This window comes from Nelusetta ayraudi, unplaced genomic scaffold (genome assembly GCF_046127955.1).
Source record: "Nelusetta ayraudi isolate G7.1 ecotype Tasmania unplaced genomic scaffold, CSIRO-AGI_Nayr_v1 ptg000007l, whole genome shotgun sequence".
Taxonomy (NCBI): Eukaryota; Metazoa; Chordata; class Actinopteri; order Tetraodontiformes; family Monacanthidae; genus Nelusetta; species Nelusetta ayraudi.
This window is the reverse complement of record NW_027466057.1, coordinates 1,572,506-1,595,852: the sequence shown is the minus strand read 5'-3', so window position 1 is coordinate 1,595,852 and position 23,347 is coordinate 1,572,506. Positions and strand designations below refer to the sequence as shown.

General features: G+C 47.2%; 2 protein-coding genes across 3 annotated transcripts; one reads left to right on the top strand and one right to left on the bottom strand.

Annotated features, from left to right (window-relative positions):
• Window positions 1-44: 44 nt before the first annotated feature.
• fyna (FYN proto-oncogene, Src family tyrosine kinase a) lies at window positions 45-16,625 on the bottom strand. 2 transcript variants are annotated; one of them, XM_076017723.1, is made up of 12 exons: window positions 16,349-16,625; window positions 9,058-9,314; window positions 7,040-7,136; window positions 6,160-6,258; window positions 5,778-5,881; window positions 5,231-5,380; window positions 4,960-5,124; window positions 4,124-4,303; window positions 3,697-3,773; window positions 3,224-3,377; window positions 2,098-2,229; window positions 45-1,678 (listed from the first exon to the last, which is right to left on the bottom strand). In XM_076017723.1, exons 2-12 carry the CDS (start codon window positions 9,302-9,304, stop codon window positions 1,470-1,472), a joined length of 1,614 nt encoding a protein of 537 aa, XP_075873838.1. In that variant the 5' UTR covers window positions 9,305-9,314; window positions 16,349-16,625; the 3' UTR covers window positions 45-1,469. The 2 variants fall into 2 exon arrangements, with proteins under 2 accessions (XP_075873838.1, XP_075873839.1); XM_076017724.1 differs by lacking the exon at window positions 16,349-16,625 and adding an exon at window positions 9,975-10,604.
• A 3,025-nt stretch (window positions 16,626-19,650) lies between these two features.
• Window positions 19,651-22,732, top strand: marcksb (myristoylated alanine-rich protein kinase C substrate b). The gene is made up of 2 exons (XM_076017721.1): window positions 19,651-20,261; window positions 21,334-22,732. The coding sequence occupies exons 1-2, from the start codon at window positions 20,166-20,168 to the stop codon at window positions 21,919-21,921; spliced, it is 684 nt and encodes a 227-aa protein (XP_075873836.1). The 5' UTR covers window positions 19,651-20,165; the 3' UTR covers window positions 21,922-22,732.
• The last annotated feature ends 615 nt before the right edge of the window (window positions 22,733-23,347 follow it).

Below are 23,347 nucleotides of genomic sequence, written 5' to 3'. Positions count from 1 at the left end.
CAGGCGGGAGGAAAAGCGTTACATTCTAACTGTTCACAAGGAAGTCATGGCGAGATTGTTTATTTTAAAACCAGATAAGTAACAGGTGGAGACAATAAATAAAGCAGAGATCAAAATCATGTTTGTCAGAGAGCAGTGGTGGCAGTGGTGGGAGTTGGGGAGGGGGGCAAACCAGTTTGAGGAATGCGATCCAACAAACCAGCTAGCAGTGACCATCCCTTCCCCCACCTCAATACGCACGCACGCGCGCACACACACGCGCACAATGAAAGCAACTTAAATACACACAGACATGAAATTAAACAAAGAGTCTTTTGATACTGGAAGATGTTACAAGGTCAGAGCTGCAGATTTCTTGCCCTGGAAATGAGAAAAACAAAACCAAAACATGATGTGAACAGGACAACATTGGCATGTGAGGTCTTGTAAACAACATGTTGCTTCCTGGATACACATGATGGAAGGACACGCATGGAGGTCAACGTCCTCCAACTCCTGTGTTGTCTTGCACGTCTCTGGCTCCCCCCCCGAGCGAAACAGACTTGAACAGCCCCGCAGCCACACCGTAATGCAACATACACATTAAAATACTGCCAGTAATAATAAGCAGTCAGCCAAAGTAGAAGGATGGGCGGGAAGAGCAGGAACTTAAAGATTTTTTTTTTTTTTAAAACCCTACTGGCTGCTGAAGCAGAGAGGCGATGGTTGCACTGGTTGCCAGTGCAGCAAGGACGCTGGTTAAATGTGGAAAGAAGTCCATGACGCGCGCTAAAGTTAGTGTGTACAAAGCATGAAGGCATTCCCTTTGCGTTAGAAGAGTATTACTAAACATGAAAAGGCAAGAACAGGTGTTAATAGTACGTCTAGTTTCCTTGAGAAGAACAAGAGCAGTTGTCGCCGCGTCAACCCGGTAAAAGAAGGTCAGGGGACAAAAAAATAAAACCAAAAACATTCTTAGACGTCTCACCACCAGCGTCCTTACGGTTAGTTTTGTCAGGATTCAGTTAGCAAACGTGAGCCTTCTCCTGTGAGCTGTAACTCTGAAATAACTTTGACCCTGGATTAAAAAACAAAAAACAAAACAAAAAAATCCACACATTCCCAAAATATCAAAAGTAATAGAAAATGAAACCAAAAGAAAAGGAGATACAAGCAATTTGTATTTACACTACGTACAAGTTACACAGTCATTTCTTACTCCCCACAAGCATCCTCTCAGTGTGACAGTCAGTGTGTGCTGTCCATCTCCGCGTGTGTGTGTGTGTGTGTGTGTGTGTGTGTGTGTGTGTGTGTGTGTGTGTGTGTGTGTGTGTGTGTGTGTGTGTGTGTGTGGCCTGGAGGTCGAGAAGTTATTCGATGAGGCGGTCACGGCCACAGGATGAGCGAGACAGAGAAGAATCACAGCTGAGTCTGGCGCCCCCTGCTGGGAGGCCAGTGGAACATGAGGCGGGAGATGAAGGCAGTGGCGCTCAGAGGTTGTCCCCCGGCTGGTACTGAGGCTCAGTGGCAGTGAAGTAGTCCTCCAAAAAGGCCTGCAGGTACTCGAAGGTGGGCCTCTCCTCCGGGTCCTTCTTCCAGCACTGCACCATCAGCTCGTGCAGGGACGTGGGGCAGTCCTGGGGACACGGCATCCGGTAGCCTCGCTCCACCTGCTCCAGCACCTCGCGGTTGTTCATGCCTGAGTGGGGAAAAATAAAATGACGCTCTTATTTCTATACCAATTTATGCTGCCTTATGCAAGTATTACTATGATAATAATAATAATAATAATAATAATTTATCATTATTATATAATTAGATCATTTTAGCTCAGTACTTTTTTGGATATCACAATACGACTACTAATACTACTACCTTCTATTACCATTAATACTATCAGATAATTAAGCTATCACGGGAAAATAAAAATAAAATGTTACAGTAAAACCTTGCAAGAGGTTTAATCAATCAAAAAAAAAAAAATGCTGGGAAAAAAAACATAAGTAGCTGCTTTTGCCAGTGCACTGCATAATGCATTGTGCCACGTGCAGTATGCACCATATACCATGCTCATGTGTGTGGCTGTAGCCATCACGCTCGGCCCCTGACTGCACCCACCTGGATACGGCACTCTGCCCTTGGTCACCAGCTCTGTCAGCAGAATGCCAAACGACCAGACGTCCGACTTGATGGTGAACTTCCCGTAGAGGGCAGCTTCAGGAGCCGTCCACTTGATGGGGAACTTTGCACCTGAAGGATAACATAAGATTATCACGCAGAAGGTGTTTAGCAAGATGCTCATATGCATGTTTTTATGTACTAAAGGTTTTTTTTTTTAAACCCTTTCAATCTGTAATTTCATTAAATTCACACAGGCATAATAGCGTCCCACTCAAAAAAAAAAAAGGAAAAAGGGAAACGTTCCATTATTTAAATTGGCCCCAGTTGAACGTCTCCAGGGACCAGTTCCACATCTCCGTTAATGCACGGTCAAGGGCACTGATTGGAGCAAACATAATACATTCAATTCAAGGGGACCGCTCGGATATTTTTTTTATTTTCTACCAGTTGAGGCGGGTAGCAACAGCTCAAGGCTTCCCGTTGGTGCGCGGGGCTACGTTAGAGGTCACGTCACTGGCCAGTGCTGGGCTGCACCGTGCTGCAGAGTTTTTTTTGACTAATCTCTTGCCAAAGCCAAAGTTGGGGCTACAAGGAACATTCTTTCAAAAAGAAAAGCCTTCAGTGCTGCTCTTTGTTCTTCTTTTAATGTAAGAATGCAATCCATGCTAATCTGCTTAGCAGCGGATAGGCCGACTGGCCGCTTCCTGTATTTCTTTTTGAATGTTTTAAGGGGTAGCTTACATTGGTTGCACCTGGCTTCCCTTACAATTGCAAAGAAGCTGATTGGTCACTTCACAAATCCTACAAGTGCTTAAGAATAGAGCTCGGAAAGACGGAGGTGCAGGCGGAAATCTCAGCGATGGCAAGGTTGTTATGTAATTCAGCTTCTTAGTTAATAAATACATTGGTAAATTGTAAAAAAAAAAAAAAAAAAGTCTGTATATTTTGATAGGTGAGAAAAAAAAGTAAGTCTGAACTCAACAGCATTGGTGATGCACGAACAAAACATGAACCAGTTGTTCTCTTGCTCACGCCTGATTAAACGGATGAGGTCATGCAACGCTTTGTTTTTTTTAGACGCGATATTCGCGACATCTGTGGGTGTGCGAGCCTGCGAGCTCACCTTGCCTCGCCGTGTACTCATTGTCCTCGATGAGCCTCGCCAGGCCGAAATCGGCGATCTTGCACACCAGACTGTCTCCGACCAGGATGTTGGCGGAACGCAGGTCCCGGTGGATGTAGTTCATCCTCTCGATGTACGCCATCCCTGCCGCCACCTTGAACACGTAAAAAGGTGTTGACATGAGTCACCTTGTCGTTAAAACTGATTTTTTTTTTTTTAAGCCAACCAACTTTGCACGCCCGAAAAGTTCAAGAGCGACAAAGCAGAAGGATTTCTTCTTTGCCGCCCGTAAAGTGCCAAGCTTGATTACGTTAGGCGATGGATTGCAGCCATGGAAAACTAAATTACAGTGGACAAAAGCGGTGCCAAATCACCAGCAATTGTTGACGACTTTGTGAGATGCTGTAAACAGATCTAATTAAAAGGTCCAAACATCACAGACAATATAAAAGACTGTGGGTTTCATTGTTTACCTGAGCAGCCATGTCCACCAGATTTGGAAGCTTGAGGCCTCGTCCCTCTCCGTCCTTGAGGAAATCCAGCAAACTCCCTGCAGACGGGAAACGGGAAGGAGCCTTGAACCGTCTTCAGCAGCCAAGCCTTACCTCAGATCTGGATTTTAAACAGCTGCAACATGCTCCATCTAATGTGACAACCGCTCTGGGATTTCTGTTGTTTAGTTAGCACTTGCTAACTGCTGATTAAAGACATAGACAGACAGCTGCTGCTGCTGCTGCTGCTCTGAGATCAAGTAGGCCACGCGCTGAGCCGTCCTTGTGCAGATGCCTGAATAATGCACGCGCAAGAGCAGTTGAGCGTTGCACAAATGAACCCATGCAATATTGACGTTGTCTTTTTTTAGAGACACGTGGAAAAGCGCGCAGATGTGCAGCCACCCACCTTTGCTCATGAACTCCGTGACGATGTAGATGGGCTCCTCCGACACCACGGCGTACAGCTGCACCAGCTTGTCGTGCCGCAGCTTCTTCATGATCTGAGCCTCCTCCAGGAAGGACTCGGGCGACATGGTGCCGGGCTTCAGGGTCTTCACCGCCACCTTGGTGGTGCCGTTCCACGTGCCTGAAAAGGGAGGTCTGGTTGAGTTTGGTGCTGAATGATGTGCCTCGTGCAGACAAACGAGGAGCTAACTGTCCGAAACTCAGAAATCTGCAGCCGGTCATGTGGCATTTAAACTGAAATGGCTTCTAACCTACGCAAAATTGTTTAGCATGAACTTAAACTTTGAAGTTTCTCACTTGGATTCTTATCAAAAAAAGAGCGCATGCCGAAATGCTGAAAGGATGCTTAATATGTGTTCACGTTCTAGACAAGAGGATGATTTTCATTACAATGCCGATGGCGAAAAACATTAGCCGCAGAAAAACACCTGGTACAGTTGCTCCAAATAGAAGATTTTAAAGTGGAGACTGAGAACCTCAGCTGAGGGGATGTATGAAACAGGACTTGAGGGACATCAAAAACCAAACACCCAACTTTAGCTGATTTATTTAAAGCTGATAAGCACGTTATTAATTGTCACTGAGAACACAGAAAGCCTGCTGGTGGTGATAAGCTCCAGTGCAAAACCTCTCGGGTCCTAAAACATTGTGATATTGCGGTGAGGTTCACTGTTTATTTTATGATTTTATTTTATTTTTTTCATTTTCTTTTCCCCCGCCTCCGCTGACGCTGCACGCAGCTGCACGACCTCTTTGCTTTCCCAAGAAGATACACACCCATCCAGACTTCCCCAAACTGGCCGTTGCCGAGGCGCTTGATGAGCTGCAGCGACTCCCGCGGGATCTCCCACACGTCTTTGGTTTTGACGGACAGGTCGGTCAGCCGGGGCATGCCTTTGTGGCACGGCACGATCAGCCGGCAGCACAGCCCTGCAGCCCTGGCTGTTGGGATTGGTGGGATAAAAACAACAGAGTTGGAAAGGGGGAAAAAAAAAAGCTGATCTGCTACAGTATTTTTCTCGCACCCCACCCATTGCCGGAGTCTCACCGGAGTAATGCTGCACCAGCTGCTGCAGCGTCTCAAACTGGGCCCTGGTGGTGATGTAGTAGCCGCCGCTGTCCAGCTTGCGGATCTTGTAATGCTTGACGTGGTCGCCCTTGATGTCGTCCCAGTCCTGGATGGACAGCGAGTAGGCCCCTGGAACGAGCACAGCGCACAGAGAGAAAATGACGAATTCCAGCGAGATGGAGCCAAATCTGTGAGTAAGACATAGCTGAGGCATTACAGAACACGCCCCAGTGCGGGAGAGAGTCGGGGGGGGGGGGGCAAACTGATCTGGAGCAGCTGCGTGGTTACATTTTTTTTTCTCCAAAACATTTTACCCATTTAGCAGTTAGCAAAGTGTGAACGGAGGCTCTCGTGACACTTTCTTTCCCACGCGACAGCTCTGGAGTTTCACGACAGGACATCAAACTGATTTTTAGCATCGGAAGACTATCTTTAAGTAAAAATGGCCTGCTTCAAATGTTTCATATTTATGTCATGTCTTCGCATATTTTTTTTCCAGGCATCTTTGAGCCGTCCGTCACAATACCTTTGGTTGTTTCGCTCTCACGGATGAGGAAAGTGCCCCTGGCGTTGCCGTTGGAGAGCAGCTGCCTCTCTGCATCCTTCCGGCCCAATTTACCAAAATACCAACTGCGGGAAAACAAAACAGAAAAACAAGATGGCGTCACAGGTTTGTGTTGTGCTGCAGTGATGGCGGAGTTTGAACACTTACAATTTTCTGACCATTATTCTATGTATTCCAACATTCTACGTATAAAGTGTTAAGGTGCAAGCAGTAAAATGTGTCCTCGGATGTTTAAGACACACCCTGCAGTCAATCTGTGTTTTTGTGTGTGTGTGTGTGTGTCTGTGTGTATGTGGGTGCGCTTGTGCACGCTCATTTACACAAAAAGAAAGGTTTTACTCACTCCTCAGCTTGGATGGAGTCCACTGGAGCAACATAATTACTGGGAATATAACCAGTTCCACCTGTGGTGAGAGAACGGGCCTCCCACCAGTCTCCCTCACTGCAGGGGAGGGGGGGGGGGGCGCCGAGAAAGAAGAGGAGGTTCGGAATAAAGAGTTAATTTTACCCCTACACATTATGCAGATGAGTGCAAATAGCCGCGGTGGTGGGTGATCAGATTCGCTGCGTCCTCCCCTGAGAGATTTTGCAGAAAGGGAGAGCGCAGTGAAACAAACGCGCTCTTGAATCGCTTGTTTTCTACTGTGTGGGCTTCTGCAGTGAGTCACCTCTCTGAAGTCCAACCAAAAAAATGCATTCAGTCGCCGCTCGCTGAGGTGAAAAAATGAATGCATCTTCACTTTTTTTTTGTCTTGTGGATGGAAATTTAAAAAAAATTGTTTATTTGACAGCAGCTGGCGAGGGAGCAGAGTGACAGAACTTGCATTTTTTTTTCTGCAGGCCTTGCTGGACTGAGACATAGCAGGAAAAGTCAGCTAGCTAAGAGGGGCTAGCATTTGTAGCCCCTCTGTTCTAGTATCTTAGCTGAATTCTACATTTTAGTTATTTAATCTTGCCATTGCTGGAGTTTTAATAATCTATTTAATATCCCACTAAATTTCACAACCAATTTGATCCCTTTTTAGCTTAGAGAAAACCAGGAAGCAACTTCTGCTAGTTGCGAGCCAGATTCCGTCTCACATTTATGAGTAGACAAATGAGCGAATTGAGGTCAGCGACGTTTCAAAATGCAAAATTCTTGAGTGGCATAAGAAAAAAAGAAAGAAGAAGCAAAAACACGTCCGCCACCCTCAAACCAGTCATGCAGATGTTTTCACACTTACGTGCTGTTGAGGATCTGGAACCTCTCCCCCTTTCTGAAGCTGAGGTCATCCTCGGTCCTGGCCTCGTAGTCATACAGAGCCACAAACAGGGTCACTCCTGCAAGGGAAGCAGAGGCAGGGGGTGAGGAGGAGCTGCTTTATCACAAGTTTCTGTATTTCTTTTAGTTTTGTTTTGTTGTGTCAATAAAACAAAACAAAACTGCACATAAACCTCGTTGATTCGATTTGTCAGATACGACTCAGAGCTGCTTTTCCTGGACAAAACAGCCATCTGACCTGAATCCCTCTCAGACAAGAGTATCCAGCAGGAACGCGGAGGCTGATCCAATTTATCTGACGTGATCTGGAAGCGGCCCTGGAGTCCTTCTTTCTGCTAATAAGTCTGACGCTGTACAGCCCATTTCATTTTCTGATTTGATCAGACTCGTCCCTCCCTGGGCGGTCAGATTTCCCTGCTGATGCACTGACCTCCAAAACCGCAGTCTCCACTGACCCTGATCTGCTCTCCGTCAATCAGTCAAGTCAGTCAGTCAGTCAGTCAGTCAGTCAGTGTCCTGACAGCGATCGGATCGGCTCCTTGTTGACTTTGTGTTTTTGTCTGGTTCCTTATTCACGCGAGCGGATTGCTGTGCTGACGTTGGTGACATCAAAGCAGGAGGTTTTTCTTAATTTATGCATGCTGCATCGCACTGATCTGTAGCGAGGCGTTCGTCGAGTCCGTTTCTCCATGCCAGCAGAGACACTTTTGCTCCATTCAGCACAGAGTCTGATGTTTACGCTGCTCAGATGTGCCTCAGGGAGCAAACAGGCCGCGATTCAGGTCACTCCGGTTTTCCATTAACTCTCAGACAACGAACGTTCGTCTTCCGCAGGGCCTTAATCTTCTCCTTCTCCCCAGATGAGGAATAAAAGGCGACACTTGAGGACTCGACTTGAAATAGGAAAAAGAAAAAAAGATTTGAGGGCAGTGAGTCTAACCTGGAATCCAGCCGCTTGACTGTATACAGGTCAGTCAGCACGGGCTGATGTTGGCCTTTTTATTAAATGCTGAACCGGGGCCAGACAGTGAGTGGTCTAAATACACACACACACACACACACACAGGCGCACACACACACGTTTTTCAGACTGGGACTGACATTTTATGTCTCTTTTCACTTGCCCCGCCCCAGTTTGCAATTCGACCCTCATTTACCGACAGGAACTCGGCTCAGAGTTTTTCCACTCGCAGTGTCACCGTGTCCGGGCGAAGCGCTCCAGTGTTTAGGGAATATTTCATTTCCTGCCGCAAGGTTTTGTCCCCGCCGCATCGAGCTGAGAGGGCTGTTCTGTCTCTGGGCCTGCGTGTCACGCTGTGCTAACAGCTGCAGGTTATTGGAAAATGTCAGTATTGGGGTTGCGACGGTCGGTGACGTTGTAAGAAAATGGTGCGATAGTGAAACACAGCACGGATTTCTAACAAAGCGATTGTTGCTTATTTCTACCGCTTAAAGGATGGCAACTATGAGTATTTTTCAGACCACTGAAAAAGATGAGGTCAGGAATTATGGTGAATTCACTCTCAAACCAAGATGTGTCTCTGGAACCGCTCCACATTGGAAACACGATTCTGAAAATCATCCATCTGTGATGTCACAAGTGGCAAGGATACCTGCGCCATACCTCTTCCAGGTTAGTGATGGAGCTCTCTTCCAGGCTTTTGTTCTGATCTGAGTGCATCTAACAGCTGCCTTGTTCTTGCCCCGCATCACACATGTGCCAAGTCCAACAAAACATCAGATTTAGCAGGAGGCTGTATGCAGAGGGCTTGATTTGCTGTTTTTCAAAGGATTTTCATCATTTTTCCAGAAAGTATGATGGAACATAAATGGGTATAAAATGGGCCCTTTAACTACCCCCACCCCAAAAAAAAAAAAAAAAAAAAATCCACACCCTACAGGTAATAATTACACACCTGTTTGGGTTGCTACTCACACACCACATGCATTTTATCGTGAAGAACCTGCTGCCAGGCTCACCTGTTCCGCCCCGAGACCGCAGCGTTCCGGACTGCGAGGACGTGTGGACCCCACCAAACACGGTGACGCCCTGGGAGGGACCGCTGTGGAAGTTGTTGTAGTTGGGGATGGTGGGGACCCCGAAGCTGGGGTAGTGCTGCGGCGTGGGGTCGGAGCCATAGCGGTACCCCGAGTTGTGCGAGAGGCTGGTCTCCCGGTCGTCGGTGAGTTTGGCTGCTTCCTTATCCTTACATTGGACGCAGCCCATCCTCTACTCTCTGAGGGGATGAAGGAAAAAATAAAATAACATTAGCGTGCAGGTAGAAATATTAACTCAACAGACATCTCCAGCGGGAAAAGACTGATTCGATATTCCATTACTGCCGAGTTTTCCTCTGAGAGCGACAAAGCCCAGTGAAAAATCCTTTCAATTATGCCGAAATTAGAGCCGATACCGTAGACTCCGTCACTAATTGCACGCAGGAATATGATAAGGATCTTCAGAGAAAGACCAGCGGGGATCGCTGGGGTAAACACGAGCAGATGTTAAAAGTTGAGAATGAAGCAGCTCAGCAGAAAATTAAAGGCCCGGTGTGCAACATTTGAAGAGATCAATTGGCACAGATCGAAACAGAGCGCACATATGTGCCTGTTTTTAGTTAGGCTGACTCAATAAACAAGTAACTACTATGTTTTCTCATTGCTACTGATGAATGTTCACGCTGTAGTTGCGTGACTAGCAACTTGTCAGGAGGTGGCTACTTTGGGCCACAACTCATCAACAGCAGCCCAGACCGTGGAGCTGCTCTGGGGTTTGACATCACAGCTGATACAAAAAAATACAAGAGAGACGTGGTAACATTAACATTGTTGCGTGCTGTATTTTGTGCTACAATAAGATTGCACTAGAGAGAGAGAGAGACCGTTCACCCGATCACCGTTCAACTTATTTCTTCTTGGCTTCCACTGTGCAAAGTGTTTCTATGGGCTCTTTTCCTGACGGACGCATGAATCAGATCCACACGACTTGAGGAGCAGAAACGTTCCATTCACGGTTGTCAGTTTGTATCTCGACCACACTCGACGTCGCACCTGGCCGCAGCCGTAATAAGTTGAGGAGCACTTTGTTATGTTTTCCTCATCAAAAGCCGTCAGGAGCCGAGTGAAAACCCGCTGGCCGGCTTCCACTCTCAGCCCCTCACCAGGGAGTCTGATGGAGCTTTTGGCCTCGCTGGAGCAAGGAGGCCCGAGCAGCACCTCTAATGACCGCATGTGGCAGTCCGCTTTGCCAATTAAAAGAGAGAAAAAAAAAAGAAGAAGGCCTGGCCATCTTTGAAGACGCAGTTAAAATTGAGGAGCATTTCAGCCCCTTTCAAGCCCGGGAAGCTCACGAGGCCGGAGCAGCACGGCGAGGAGGAGGCTGCTGACAGCACCAGTGTCTTTCATCAGCTTTAGTGGCCAGCTGACTTCAGAGTGGCTAATTGGAAACACACTTGTTTACAGTCGCAGTGGACAGAGGGAGGTGGCGCCAGAGGGCAGGCGGCTCACTCGCAGAGAGAAGGGGGAAACCGTCCCCCTCAATCTCTCTCCCTTCTCACGGACGAAAGCCGGGGGCCGCACCTTATTTTGTCAAGGACGGAGACACGAAATCGACGCAGAGTGTGTGAAAAAAACAAAACAAAAAATAACCCAAAAAGTGTACGCACTTCGGGTATTTTTTTTTTCCTGGCCCCCCGGCGACCGTTTTCAAGATGTCACCTTAAGTTTTCACAGCTGCGAGTTAAAAATCAGAGCAGGCTGGAGCTTAATGGTTAGGAGGGCAAAGCGACAGAATATACGACCAAATGCCTTCGGGGTCTGTTTTACATTTTTACTAGCAAGAAATCCAAAGGCCTGCTTCAGAAAAAAAAAAGGCGGAAGAAAGAAAAAGTGTTAACAGATGTGTCACTTGTAAAAGACAGAGAGCACTGCAGCAGAATGGGGGGAAAGGATGGAGCTAGCGGTTCTTTAAAAAAGAAAAAAATACCTCTGCAGCACCCAGTGTGGAGGCTAAATCAGAATTGACAAATGCACCTGGCATTAATATTGCCACTCGTCATCTGACACCAGGAAATAGCTGCGGCCCGCAGGTGCACGGAGGCAGAGCGCGTGTATGCTTTCAAAATACAAAATTCCCCGCCTGTCAGCGCTTTTCCGTGGCCTTTATTTGCACTGCGCCGCTGTGCTAACACAAGGGCCGCAGTTTAAAAAGGAGATCGATGTAATTCATTAGTGCCAATAAATGTCCATTAAACACCAGGCAGGGGCGGGGGGGGAGGGGGGGGGTATAAATAAAGGCCAAAAAGCGAGGCTGCAACAGCAGGCTGGAGGGGACAGCAGCTGCTTTTCTGGTAGCACTCCCTCTTGACATTAATATCTTGCGCTTCTTGTCATTTGGCATTTACAGGGAACATCCGAACCTCGCGGTGGGCGTTTGGCTGAGAACTTCCATTTAAGGCAAAAGACGAGGCAAATCAGAAAGCCGTGTTTTTTTTTTTATCTCTGTTTTGTCAACACGACATGAGGATGAGTGTGCGAGATACCAGCGCTGGAGTCACGGGCAGCAGTGAAGGGAATAGATTTGTGTCTGTGAGACGGCGACAGCGAAATAAAGGCTCGTCAAGCACTGCGATGTAGCCTGATTTTTCGTACGCAGGTTAAAGTTTTAACACTTTTTAAATGATGAAACACTTCACACAACATAACGTGTGGCTCGGGTTAAACAATACAGATCCAGGGGCGGCTTCTTGCACTGGTCAACGCAGACTTGGTCACGTATGTAAAAAAAAAAAAAAATCAACAGCACCGGTTCCAGAGCTAGGCAACAGAAACATTAACAGACTGGTGGTGGGGGAAAAAACAACCCAAACAAAAACAAAATGGACTTGTCAGGTCTCTTATCTGCCTCGCTTTGCCTTTTAACAGCCGCTGATTGAACCTGCACAGTCCTCCCCTCCTGCAGGGATCACAGTAAATGAGAGGATATCTCATGTCGCTGGCAAGCCTGCAGGGATTATCAAAATCTCCGGCGCTCTTGAAGTTCAAAAAAAAGAAAAAGAAAGAAAAGAATGAAGGGGGGGATAGAGTGCCAGGCAGGGACCACCGCAGCTTCAACACCGTTAGCCAGTCCTGCTGCCGCACAGAAACTAGGCCATCTCTGTATTGTTTATATAGATATGTTCCCTTTCGAGTGTTTGGCACAGTTTTCACTCTGTAAATATTTGCATATAAATCATGTCTCGTCGTCAAAGTTGCTGAACGAGAGCGGTTTAAGCGGCGCTAAACAGCAGAGCGGCGCAGGAGTCGCTGACAAACAGCCATTCACCGTCGGACACACAAGCACCCAGTCCGTCATTGAATGACACGCATGGCACAACATTGCGGACGTTGGTGTCAAAATATTGCTGCAAAAAAAAAAAAAAGAAAAAGAAGGAAGGATGCCAGGAAAAACTGCTCCACTGTCGGACCCGTGGCGCCAGATGGCACCAGAAGTGCAGGTCCTCCTGCTGCCGTGTCACATGACCACCGAGACACACGGGGGAGATCCTGGGGGACGTGTTTCTGGAGCTACGTGGCACGTTGCAGCGGTTAAGATAGTGGCAGGAAGTAGTGAGAGAGTAGCGGGATTGAGGAGACGACAACAAAAAACCGGCGGGAGGATCGCCGGGCTGCAGAGTTCAACAGTTGAGCTTATTGTCTGGGCAAAATATATTGAAAAAAGTCAAAATTGGCACCGTTGATGCAGCTGCAAGAAGTCGTTGCCTGACGGAAAAGGAAAAAAAGTGAGGTTTGCGCCGCAACATTTGTCACAGCCGCCGGGATCAATTGGAAATTAATTCCCTCCAAACGACGGTCTTTATTTTGATGCAGTGCAGGCGGCGGGGCGTTAATCATCCCGCTGGGGCGCCGCGGAGCCGTCCCCCAAATACATTTACGGTTGAAGCCGCCGGATCAATATTGCAAATTTAACGTCAGGGTCACGCAGCGGAGCCGATGGATTTAGCCCAGCTCGGCCTGAGAAACACACATCTGTGCCGCCTGGTGGAGTGACACGTGTGGGCCGAATAATCTGGAGCATGTTGATGATTCACTGCCGGGATGTTTACTTCACCGATCGACCACTTCAGTCACCCTTCAGCTCGTTAATCTTTGTCTGTTGCAAGACAGGTGGAGACACTAAGTTGATTTTTGGCATTTTACAAACATTTTATAAGACAAATATTTGCTCGGCCAATTAAAACTTTACTTGGCTACTTGTGCTTTCTCGTGTGCGCTGAAAAACCACCATTATGGCGCTGGGCCCTCTGTGATGTCACAGAGTGCCTCTGCAAGTGGCCAGGTGTTTGCTCCTCCCTCTGAACACGGCCTCGTTCACGCCCCCTCCCGAAGCATCAGTTTCAGCTGGATGCTACGAACTGAAAACCTCCCCGTGATAAAATGCTCTTTCCCGGACATCTGTTTAGTTTCATGGACAATTAATTGTGAAAGGCTGCTCCAGTGGAATCCCGGATTTCCAAAAACAATCTGAATCTGAAAATAGGTTATATTTTGGGTGGGACCTTTAACATTGGCAACAGTCAAACAAACACAACTGCGAGTTGTCATCTTTTTTGTTAAAAAAATTATTGAATTAGTGCGACAAATTCTGCCACAAAAAGCCTCATGACACATAATGAAAACCGTTTAAAAAAAAAAAAAAAAAAAGAATTCTGGCTTTGGAGAACTTGCTATGAACCTGACCTAATTTGAATTTTCCTACACTTGTCGCAACAACAGGAAGCTAAGAGACGTCACAGCCTCGTTTGACTCGCAGACTGACATATTTTGGAATATGATCGTCATCAAACAGCCGCGCTCTGTTTCAGATCAAGTGTGAAACACTCACTTGCTCTCAGATCATTGACGCGGCACCAAAACAAGGTCAAACCTCCCACTGAAGCAAACTCGACTCCACTCCAAAAAAAAACAAAAAAAAACGTCACCACTCCGCTTCTTGGTTCACAACGAGCCCTTCAGCTGCGACTCGGTACAATCCCTCACTTATGACTCCCATTCTCTGAATAGTTACAATATTTGCTTGTGCGGGACAACCGAGTCCATTCAGCGGGTCGACGGCACGACAATGGAGACTTTTTGTTTTGTTTCGTTTTTTGTTACGTTCGCTACAAGATTATCGGCACAATGGAAGGCAGTGTTGTGGCTGTCACAGCGCTCTCACTGTACTGAATGAACCTCCAGCTGAGCTTCATGTACTGGGCGGGTTTATCGGCGCGTTGACTCGCGTCTTTTCGCCGCTTGACATCTCCGTAAACATCCATCCAGGCCGTGTGCGTGAGGCACAAGTCTCGGTGACTCAAGAAAGAAAAAAAAAAAAGGTGGCTTTGATTAGAAAAAACAAAACTTTTTTTTTCCTTTTCTTTTCCGTGAGCAGAAGCACAAAAAAAAAATAACGCTGATTCTGCCCGTCTGTCCTCGCCTGAGGGGGTTTTGAGTGGTTCTTTCCTAATCTCGTGCCAATGGAGGGAGATGTTTGAAAGGGAGAACCCACTGGAAATAATGATGCTGTGGCTGGTGCTCGCAGATCAGGCTTGATTTCTAGGACTGGACACTCTGAAGAGCTGGGAGGTGCAGAGGCAACAGACTGATGAGTGACCAAGAGTGGAATTTCTGAGGAATAGTTGGGCAAAGCTTTGGATTGTCTCACTGTACTGGGTCAATTTATTTTAATCCAAGGTGGGAGTTTGCTGCTTTTGGCGGCCCGACACAACTCTGATGGCAGGAATCACAGTAAACACATGGACTCTTCAGTCACACTGACATCTTCAGCGCAACATCTTCCAGTGTGTGATGCCATTCAATGGACCAGATGTGCAAAATCGATCTGGACACAATGAAAACGTGCTGCCTGATCGTCTCAGCAGTAATGAAAATGGAGGTCTTATCCAAAAACAACAAAACAGGATTGTTTGCCTGCTGATTGTTGGAGCTCTTCGATGGAGATTGGACGCCTCATTTATCAGGAGGGGTCACTTTAAAGTTCTGTTGCCTCCATGGACGCGTCAGCAGAGAGGATTTTGTGAGAAACGGCTCGGCGGCGAATCTCTGGGAACTGGACTGTCGCTCTCTTCGCACAATTCTGACGAAGAGTTCCTAGCAAAGCATCTGAATGTGTCAACAACAACAACCTTGGAGCGTTGGACTTGTAGAGTGCTTTTCCACATTTGGTAGGCCAAATACGCAAAATGAATCTTCATATTGTTGATTGGAGCAAAAGGAAAAAGCCCATCACATTAGCACATGATGACAAACGTTGCTCGATTTGCTCAGTGTGACTTGCTGCAATCACAAAAAAGGGGAAACCTCAGTTGTTTTTCCGTCGGTTCAACTTTGTGGCCTCCATCATCCACCTTTCGCCTGGTCAATCCCTACATCGCACCGAACCGACCTCATAAAAGTGACAGCCTCGCGTGCCGAGCCGAGGCTCCACTGTACCGACACGCACGAGGCCCCCGAGGGCTCCGTGAGCGACAATATGCAGCAGCAGCAGCAGCAGCAGCAGCAGCAGCTCCTTCCCATTCACAATTGTGTAATCATTCGTGGAAGCGGTGACAGCACGAACGCTCGCGGCTTCAGGGGGCCGCCGGGTGCATATTTACAACCCTGACACGAACTACTGGGCCCGTCGTCTCCGGCGTGTGTGTGCGTGTGCCACCAAACATGGATGGACGGATGGATGAGACGTCCAACCGGTGCGCATCCATATGGATTGGGTGTTTTGTTTTTTGTTTTTTTTAACGGATGCCAGCAGCGCAATGTGAGGCGCGTGACGATCACATCCATGTTGCGTCGATAAGAGAGGAGGCTGCTGCTGTTGTTTGTTATCTAGCGAGTGTGCGTGCGTGCGTGCGTGCGCATGGCCTCAGCGGTCAGCGCTGCTCTAGTCTGCACCGCATCCACCCCTAGCTGCCGCCGCCGCCGCCGCTGCAACAATCTGCCAAACATCAGCCACAGTCAGGCGCAAAAATCTTCCTCTTATTTCACATCCACCACGTCCAACACCGGAGAGGCGGCGGCGAGGCGCGTCGCGTTTCCTTCCCCGCACTACCAACGCCCGAGTCCGCGTCTGAAATCATCCGCGCAGCGCTCGAAAACAGGAGAGACGAGGCGGATGCAGCAGCAGCAGCAGCAGCAGCGATGAGGAATTTTCACGCCGAGAGGAGGAGAGGAGAGGAGAGGAGAGGAGGGCGAAGGGAGAGGAGCGTATTATACTCACCGCAAGGAAGATCAAGATCTATCCATCGGAGTGTCCAAGTGGAGAGTTCGAGTCTGTTGTTGTTGTTGTTGTTGTTGCGTTGCTTTCCCCCTGCTTTTCTTCCCTCGGTCGTTTGAGTTGAGCCCGGCCACTGAGGAGGGGAGAACAGCGAGCGGTGGGAAACCCGTCCCTGCCGAGTCGGGAGCTCCTGTCTCCGCCGTGCGTACTGCTGATGACGATGGCGGGCAGGGTCAAGCAGGCGGCGAGGCGACGAGCGCAACTTCCGGTTGAGCCTGTTGGAGGGGAAAATAAAGGCGTTTTCTCTCCACGTTAGGTCCAGTGTTGGAAGACAACCGAGATAAATGTACATATATATATTGTTTGTATTTAATAAAGCTTATAGAGTAAAACCGATCTCTTTTTACGGGGGTCTGACTGGTGTTTGAGTTCCACACTTATTTATTTATTTATTCGCTCCATTTGCTGTTTTATTTTCCGCCCGTCCGTTTTTTGCGTCTTGTGACGCCGCTGTGATTTGCGCACAGCTGGTGCGGGCCCACGCCTGGTCAAAAGCTGTGATTGACACCCGTGTCCCCCAATAACAGACTACACTGCAGTGGGACACCTCCCCGTCTGTGAGATGACTAGGGTGGGGGGTTTGGGGGTGTGTGTGGGGTTGTTGGGTGGTAGTCCGTTGTTGGTGAGAGCCCTCTTTTCATCCTCTCATTTCTCAGGCTGAGGACATCAAACGACTGTTTGTCAGACCACACCGAAAGAGTCTTTTTTTCACAATTGGGACCACTGAAGAAAAATTACATTGGTTCTAGGTTTGGTGTCATGTCATATATAATCTTTCAGGTGAAGCAGTGGCACAGAAATGCGTCAGTTTTTACTTTTTTTTTATACTTTGCACCAGTTTAGGAATTATTATAATGGATCACAGTGATGACCTCTCACCCCTGTGTGATGTTCCCTTTAGCTTATTAAGAGGCAAGCATGCATTCAGTAACGGGTTTGGTTAAGCCTCCCAATAGCAACAGAAGAACTAAAGGTCAGTGAATGTTAGGGAGCCTAGACTTTCACGCACGCACACACACACACACACACACCCACACCCACACACACACAAACACACAATAGAAGCAAGCTGGTGTGCATTTTCTTTTTTCAAATAGAGTAAGAATGAACTTGTATTCATCAGTCTGCCACCTGGAGGCTGGCCTCAGATATGCAGCTACTTGCTAATCATGTTATCCGTTACGCTCGCAGAGAATTGTGTTATTGTTTTGACCAGACACAGTCAGGACATGCTGATGAACGTCTCAGTCACTGACAGAGCAGAGCGAGAGGTCGAGGTTTATTTGGATCCCCATTAGAAGGCAAACTGTCGCTTTTCTTCAGGAAAAGACAACAGCAACAAAAACAGAACAGAATCCTAACCAGCACTCTAGTCTGGCCCAGGATGATAAATGAAAGTTGTGGTTAAAGGTAAATATATAGTTGTTTGAATACAATACTCTCAAATGACCTGAATATGTTCACACAACTAAATGAAATGTCCCATATAGGATGCAATATATATACTGTTTGGGACCTTTAAATTTCCAGTTAAAGAAACAAGAACAGACTGCGCAAGCATGAATGCGCACGCGCGCGCGCGCGCTCACACACACACGCCACAGCCTTGGCCTTTCTAACCAGTGATTTTCTTTCTTTTTTTTAACTGTCTGGGCGTCTGGCTCGTGCTGCTAATAATAAAAAGAAGCAACACTTGATCCCCTGCTGCCTTTGTCTCCCTGGTTTGCATATTCATGGCAGATCGGCGTCATAATTACGGCTTTGCATGTAATCAGAACATCACAACAATGAGCGTGGCCTAGTTAGCACCGTGACGAGCAGGTGGGTGAAAGAAGTCACCCTAATCCTCGCACCACCGGCGTCTACGATGCCCAGTTTTTCAAACTCCACTCTCTACAAGGAGCCTCGGCAGACGACGTGCTCGGAGCGCGTGCAGCCTCTCTGGGAAGCCATTTTGCTGCGGTAACCATGGAGATGTGGGTCATGCAGCGATGGCAGAGAGAGGAGGGAGAGACTTGCAGCTGGTGGCGTAGTTGGAGAACTGCAGGCTTGCTGGAGCGGAGAGGGCCATAAACTCTCATTATATCTGGGTCACTGGGATGCTACAGCTGCAGCATGCAGACAAGACGCTATTATGCAAGAGGAGGGGAAGTCATGGGCACCAGGGGGGCCAGATAGTGACAGGGGGAGATCTGTTTACGGTGCGGGACATATGTCAGGAGGGCTGCGTGATGATATGATACGGTAGCAGCTGAGTGGAGCTCAAAACGTGCTGTTGTTATGGAACTTTGACCTGCCCAGTGAAAGTTGATAGGTGTTTTTCTTTTGTTTCTGTTTTTACAGATTTGTGGTAAACACAAGAAGCTGAACTCCGGCTCATGATTTGTAGCTGTCCAGGCATTACATTAATACAGATATGGGACATTTTTGAAGTGCTGATCTCACAGCAGTCTTACTCTTGCAAGGCACACAGTGACAAAAGAGAAGGAATGCGGAGTTGAAATTATACGTTTTTCCAAACAATAAGTATAGTTTTAGTGAGTGTGGACCTACAGCAACCATCAGTTCACTGATCTCAATACAATATCTTAACATAATTTGCTGCGGGTGGAACATATTTGAGACGTCCTTCTCAAAAAGGAGAAAAGGGTAAAAGGAGACAGGAGGCAATGCCAATCTATAACTAAATCATCTGATAGGCTGATTGTTTGGCCTTTTTTTAATGTTCACAATTTCAATAATTGTTTAACCAAAGAATTTCTACCTATTTTGTAACATTTACATATTATGACTACATTTCTGTTGTTTTTCTTTTCGCCCATTCCCAAAAACACCATAGTCCTAAATAATGTAGATTTGCTACCGAGGAGATATTTTCATACTCTACTACTCTCGACTGTTTAATTTTTAGACCAATGCTAAAATCACTCTAAATATCCTACCTTATCACTGATGTGTGTTTGTTCCATAAGATTTTGACATCACCTGTCTACAATGTATTGTATATAGCTGCCAGGCTCTTGAAAATGTTGCCAAGGTGTTTTGGATGTCAATCAACCTGCATTTTCCTCATGTTTCATTTCTAGGTCAATCCTTAAAAAAAAAAACCTGCAGCTGCTGAACTGAGGTGGCTGATTAAGTGCTAAAGATGTGCTCCCCCTTTCGAACTGCAGTGCAGCGTCCTGTGCAGTAGCAGCAGCAGCAGCAGCGTCTCGGCCTTTCATGCAAACACCCTAAAAAAAAAAAAAAAAATCTGGCGTCAAACCAAGTTGCAATTTTATATGTTGTTGTTGATTCTCTCCATTGTCCACGACCCTCCCTCCTAAACTCCACGACACCTCCCATTTCTCCCCCAACACCATCAGCCGTGCTTGTTGGAATCCTGGACTTGTGATTGGTGGAGACGGCCCGGCTGTGTCGTCATAGCCCCGGCGCCCATTCATCAGCGGACTTGGGCGTTGTACTCCGCATCTCATTTGCGGCGGGGCCAATTTCTCCATTTCCAAACTCGGCTTCGAGAGGGGGGGAAAAAAAAATTAAAATTAAAAATCGGAAGAAACGTTTGTCTGCGCCTCGGCCACATTTTCCTGCGGGTTCGCCGTGTTTTTATCGCTCGTCTCAATTCCTCTATCTCCTCTTCCTCGACTCCGGTGAGGGGGAGACTTGAATTCTTCGGGCAGGAAGCTTTGCGGTCTTTGTTCAATCACTTGATCGGTTGGGCTCCTTTGTTGCAACCCCGCAAGAAGAAGCAGAAGAGAGCATGGGAGCGCAAATCTCCAAGAACGCTGGAAAAGAGGAAGCCGCCGTGGAGAAGCCGGCGGAAGGCGCCGCTGTTGCAGCCAAGGCGAACGGACAGGTGAGGAGAGGAATTCGGCGGGGTTTTTTTTTTTTAGTTCGGCGTTTTGTCTCGTCTGTGGCAATGTGTTGCGTCAATGGCGTGCTCCATGTTTCCCAGTAGCATCCCCACCACGCTCGCCGGCGTTCAGGGAAAGTGGCCACATGTACCCGGCGAGAGCCTTTTGTTCCATTTGTACACTACCAAAAATTTTGTTTTTTTTATTTTATTTTATTATTATTATTATTATTTTATTTTTTTTTTACCGTGCAATGTTAAAGTTTTCCCCTCCTCTTTAACATATAAATTGTAGTATTGATGGTTTAAATTTCACGTTTCAGCTTTTGAAGCGAGATTTGATTGCGCACATTTTTAAAGTTCAATTTAACAAACACCGTTTTTATTCTTTTTTTAAAAAAAAAAAACTTTTTATTTAAAAAATATATTTTGTGCAACAATATTTAAATTAAATTACGCTTCTTTTAGAGCAATTGTATCTTTCCCCTTCATTCATTCGTCTGCATGGCATGTGTGCAGCTGTTGGGATTGTGTTCGCTCTCACTGGTGGCATCATGGCCATTTTCAAAATGCTACCACGCCTTTGTTGCCAGGTTCTAGACATGGAGCCACGTTTTTTTTGTTTAACCCAGTCTGCAATTGGGCTTAGAACATCGTGTTACACGCAGAAAACACGGCGAATCCCCACAATGGCTTGATATACTTAAGGGAACTAAAATTTTGGACGAAAATTACTAGAAATTAAAGGATAAATGTCAAAAATCTTCATCTTTGACCAGCCGGCTTCACGCCGGTCGCCATCTAGCGAGTCCGGGCGGTACTACAGCCTAACAGTCAGCCTACTGCTGAAAGCAGCAGATCTGTCGTCATTCTCCTAGTAACAGATGTTGCTGCAGTTTGAGCTCTATTTTCTCATTGGTCGCCACTGAGGATTCAATTTGACTCATTATCAGAATATGCAAAGACAGTCTTTTGCACACAAATCTTTAAATGTAGGCCAGTAAGGGTCCATGTAGCTGTTAACGTGTTTGACGCCCCCCTCCCCCCCACCCCACCCCGCCTCCCTCATCCTCAGGAGAACGGTCATGCCAAGACCAATGGAGATGCCTCTCCAGCTGCCGAGGACGCCAACAAGGCCGACATCCAGGCCAATGGTAGCACTCCCACTGAGGAGGCGCCCAAAGAGAACGGCGAGAAGGTAGAGGGCGCCGAGGCCAACGGCGAAAAGGAGCCCGCCGCCACAAACGGAGAGGCTTCCGCCAAGGCGGAGGAGGGCGCCGCGTCCCCCGGCGAAGACGGCAAGCAGAAGAAGAAGCGCTTCTCCTTCAAGAAGCCCTCCTTCAAGCTCAGCGGCTTCTCCTTCAAGAAGACCAAGAAGGAGACCGAGGAGGGAGCGGCGGCCGCCGAGGAGCCGGCCGAGGGGGACAAGGCCGCTGCCGCAGAGGAGGGAACGGCCGCCGCCGAGGAGGCCAAACCCGCTGAGGCTGCCGCCGAGGGAGAGAAGGAGGCCGCGGCCGAGGAGCCGAAAGCCGAGGAGGAGGCCAAGCCCCAAGAAGAAGCCGCTGCGGCAGAAGCTGGAGAGGAGAAAGCAGCCGAGGCCTCGCCTGCTGAGCCCGAGACGGCAGCCAGTCCAGAGGCCCCTGCCGCCGCCCCGGCTGAGTAATCCTGCTGAACGAGAACACCGGAATGAAGGAAGGGATGGAGCCTGTGTGAAGGAACGCAAGGACTTGTCTAAAACCAGGGATTTTGTTTGATTTTTTTTTTCTTTTGTCAGTGTTTTGTTTACTTCATTTCTGCAACCATTTCATCCACACTGACTGCAACGTCCTTGGCAGTGACGGACAGGGAGCTCGCTGCTCCCTCGCTGCTCATCGGTCTTTGCATTTGTGACGTGGGTGAGTGTGAAAGTGCGAATGTGAGTGTGACTGTTTTTTTTTTATTTCCCCCACCCCTCTTTTTTTTCTTTTTTGTTCCTACATGAAACCGTGACTGTGCTGACAACGTTGCTGAATCTGACGTTCGAACAAAGTATTTCGGTGCTGGGCAATTGGATGTAGCAGCTAAAGCTGTGTCTGCGACAGGACACATTGTGATATTTAAAGGGAATGCCCCGAAGAAAACAAACAAGTCTTTAAATGTTGTCTTTTTGCAGTGCACAGTTGTTTACAACTCTTAAACTCGACTCTCCTGTGGACACAACCATTCCTGGAACAACAGCAACAACAACAACAAAAAAATAAGCTAGATTTAGTTGACTGTCAAAATGATAGGTGCTCGTCACTTCCCGTTTAGATTCCACCATTTCAAAGCTCTGTAGTAATGCACGTTGTATAGAATTTGATATTACTGGTTTTATGACTGAGATGTACCTAAATGACTGAAGTTTTTAACAGATGACCCATTGTAAATGAAGTTTTTTTCTTGTTTTTTCACCATTTGTAAGATTGAATAAAATTGGGAGATGTTTTAAGCAAGTCTCGATGTCACACTGTCCTCACTTTAACACCGCGTCAGGAAACACGCACACGAGTCTCACCAGCGGAATGAAAGGGGGGGGGGGTTTAGCCTTGATAAATGCCAAACTGAGATGGTGACGTTTGAAGGGCCGTTTGCAACAACCCAGTCTGAGGCGATAAATCACGGCAGTCCTTTGCTAAATAGCTCCCTCTAGTGGTGCATGAGAGGATTGAAAGGCGCGAGTCAGGAATATTGTGGCGCGTGTATGTTTATTCATTCAGCGCAATAACTGAGTGGATGTACTGGGAAGAACTTGCACTGAGCTAAAGCAAAATATATATTTTTTTTTTAGAAACTGAGGCGCAAAGTGAATGTAAATTCAAAGTTAGCATATTGCTAAATGTTGTTTCCTGGAGGTACATTGATCGATTTCTTTATTTAACATGTTGCAATGCTCTGCTGCAGAGAAATAAAATACAACCCAATGGCTCAAATAATAAAATTCCTGGATTCCTATCTCAAATTAAAAATTGCTTCAATAAATGCACTATTTAATGTTAGAACAGACAATATCTCCTTCAGATGTGCTCTGGCAAAGCGCCGCAGCATACTTGCGTGATGAAACTGGAGAC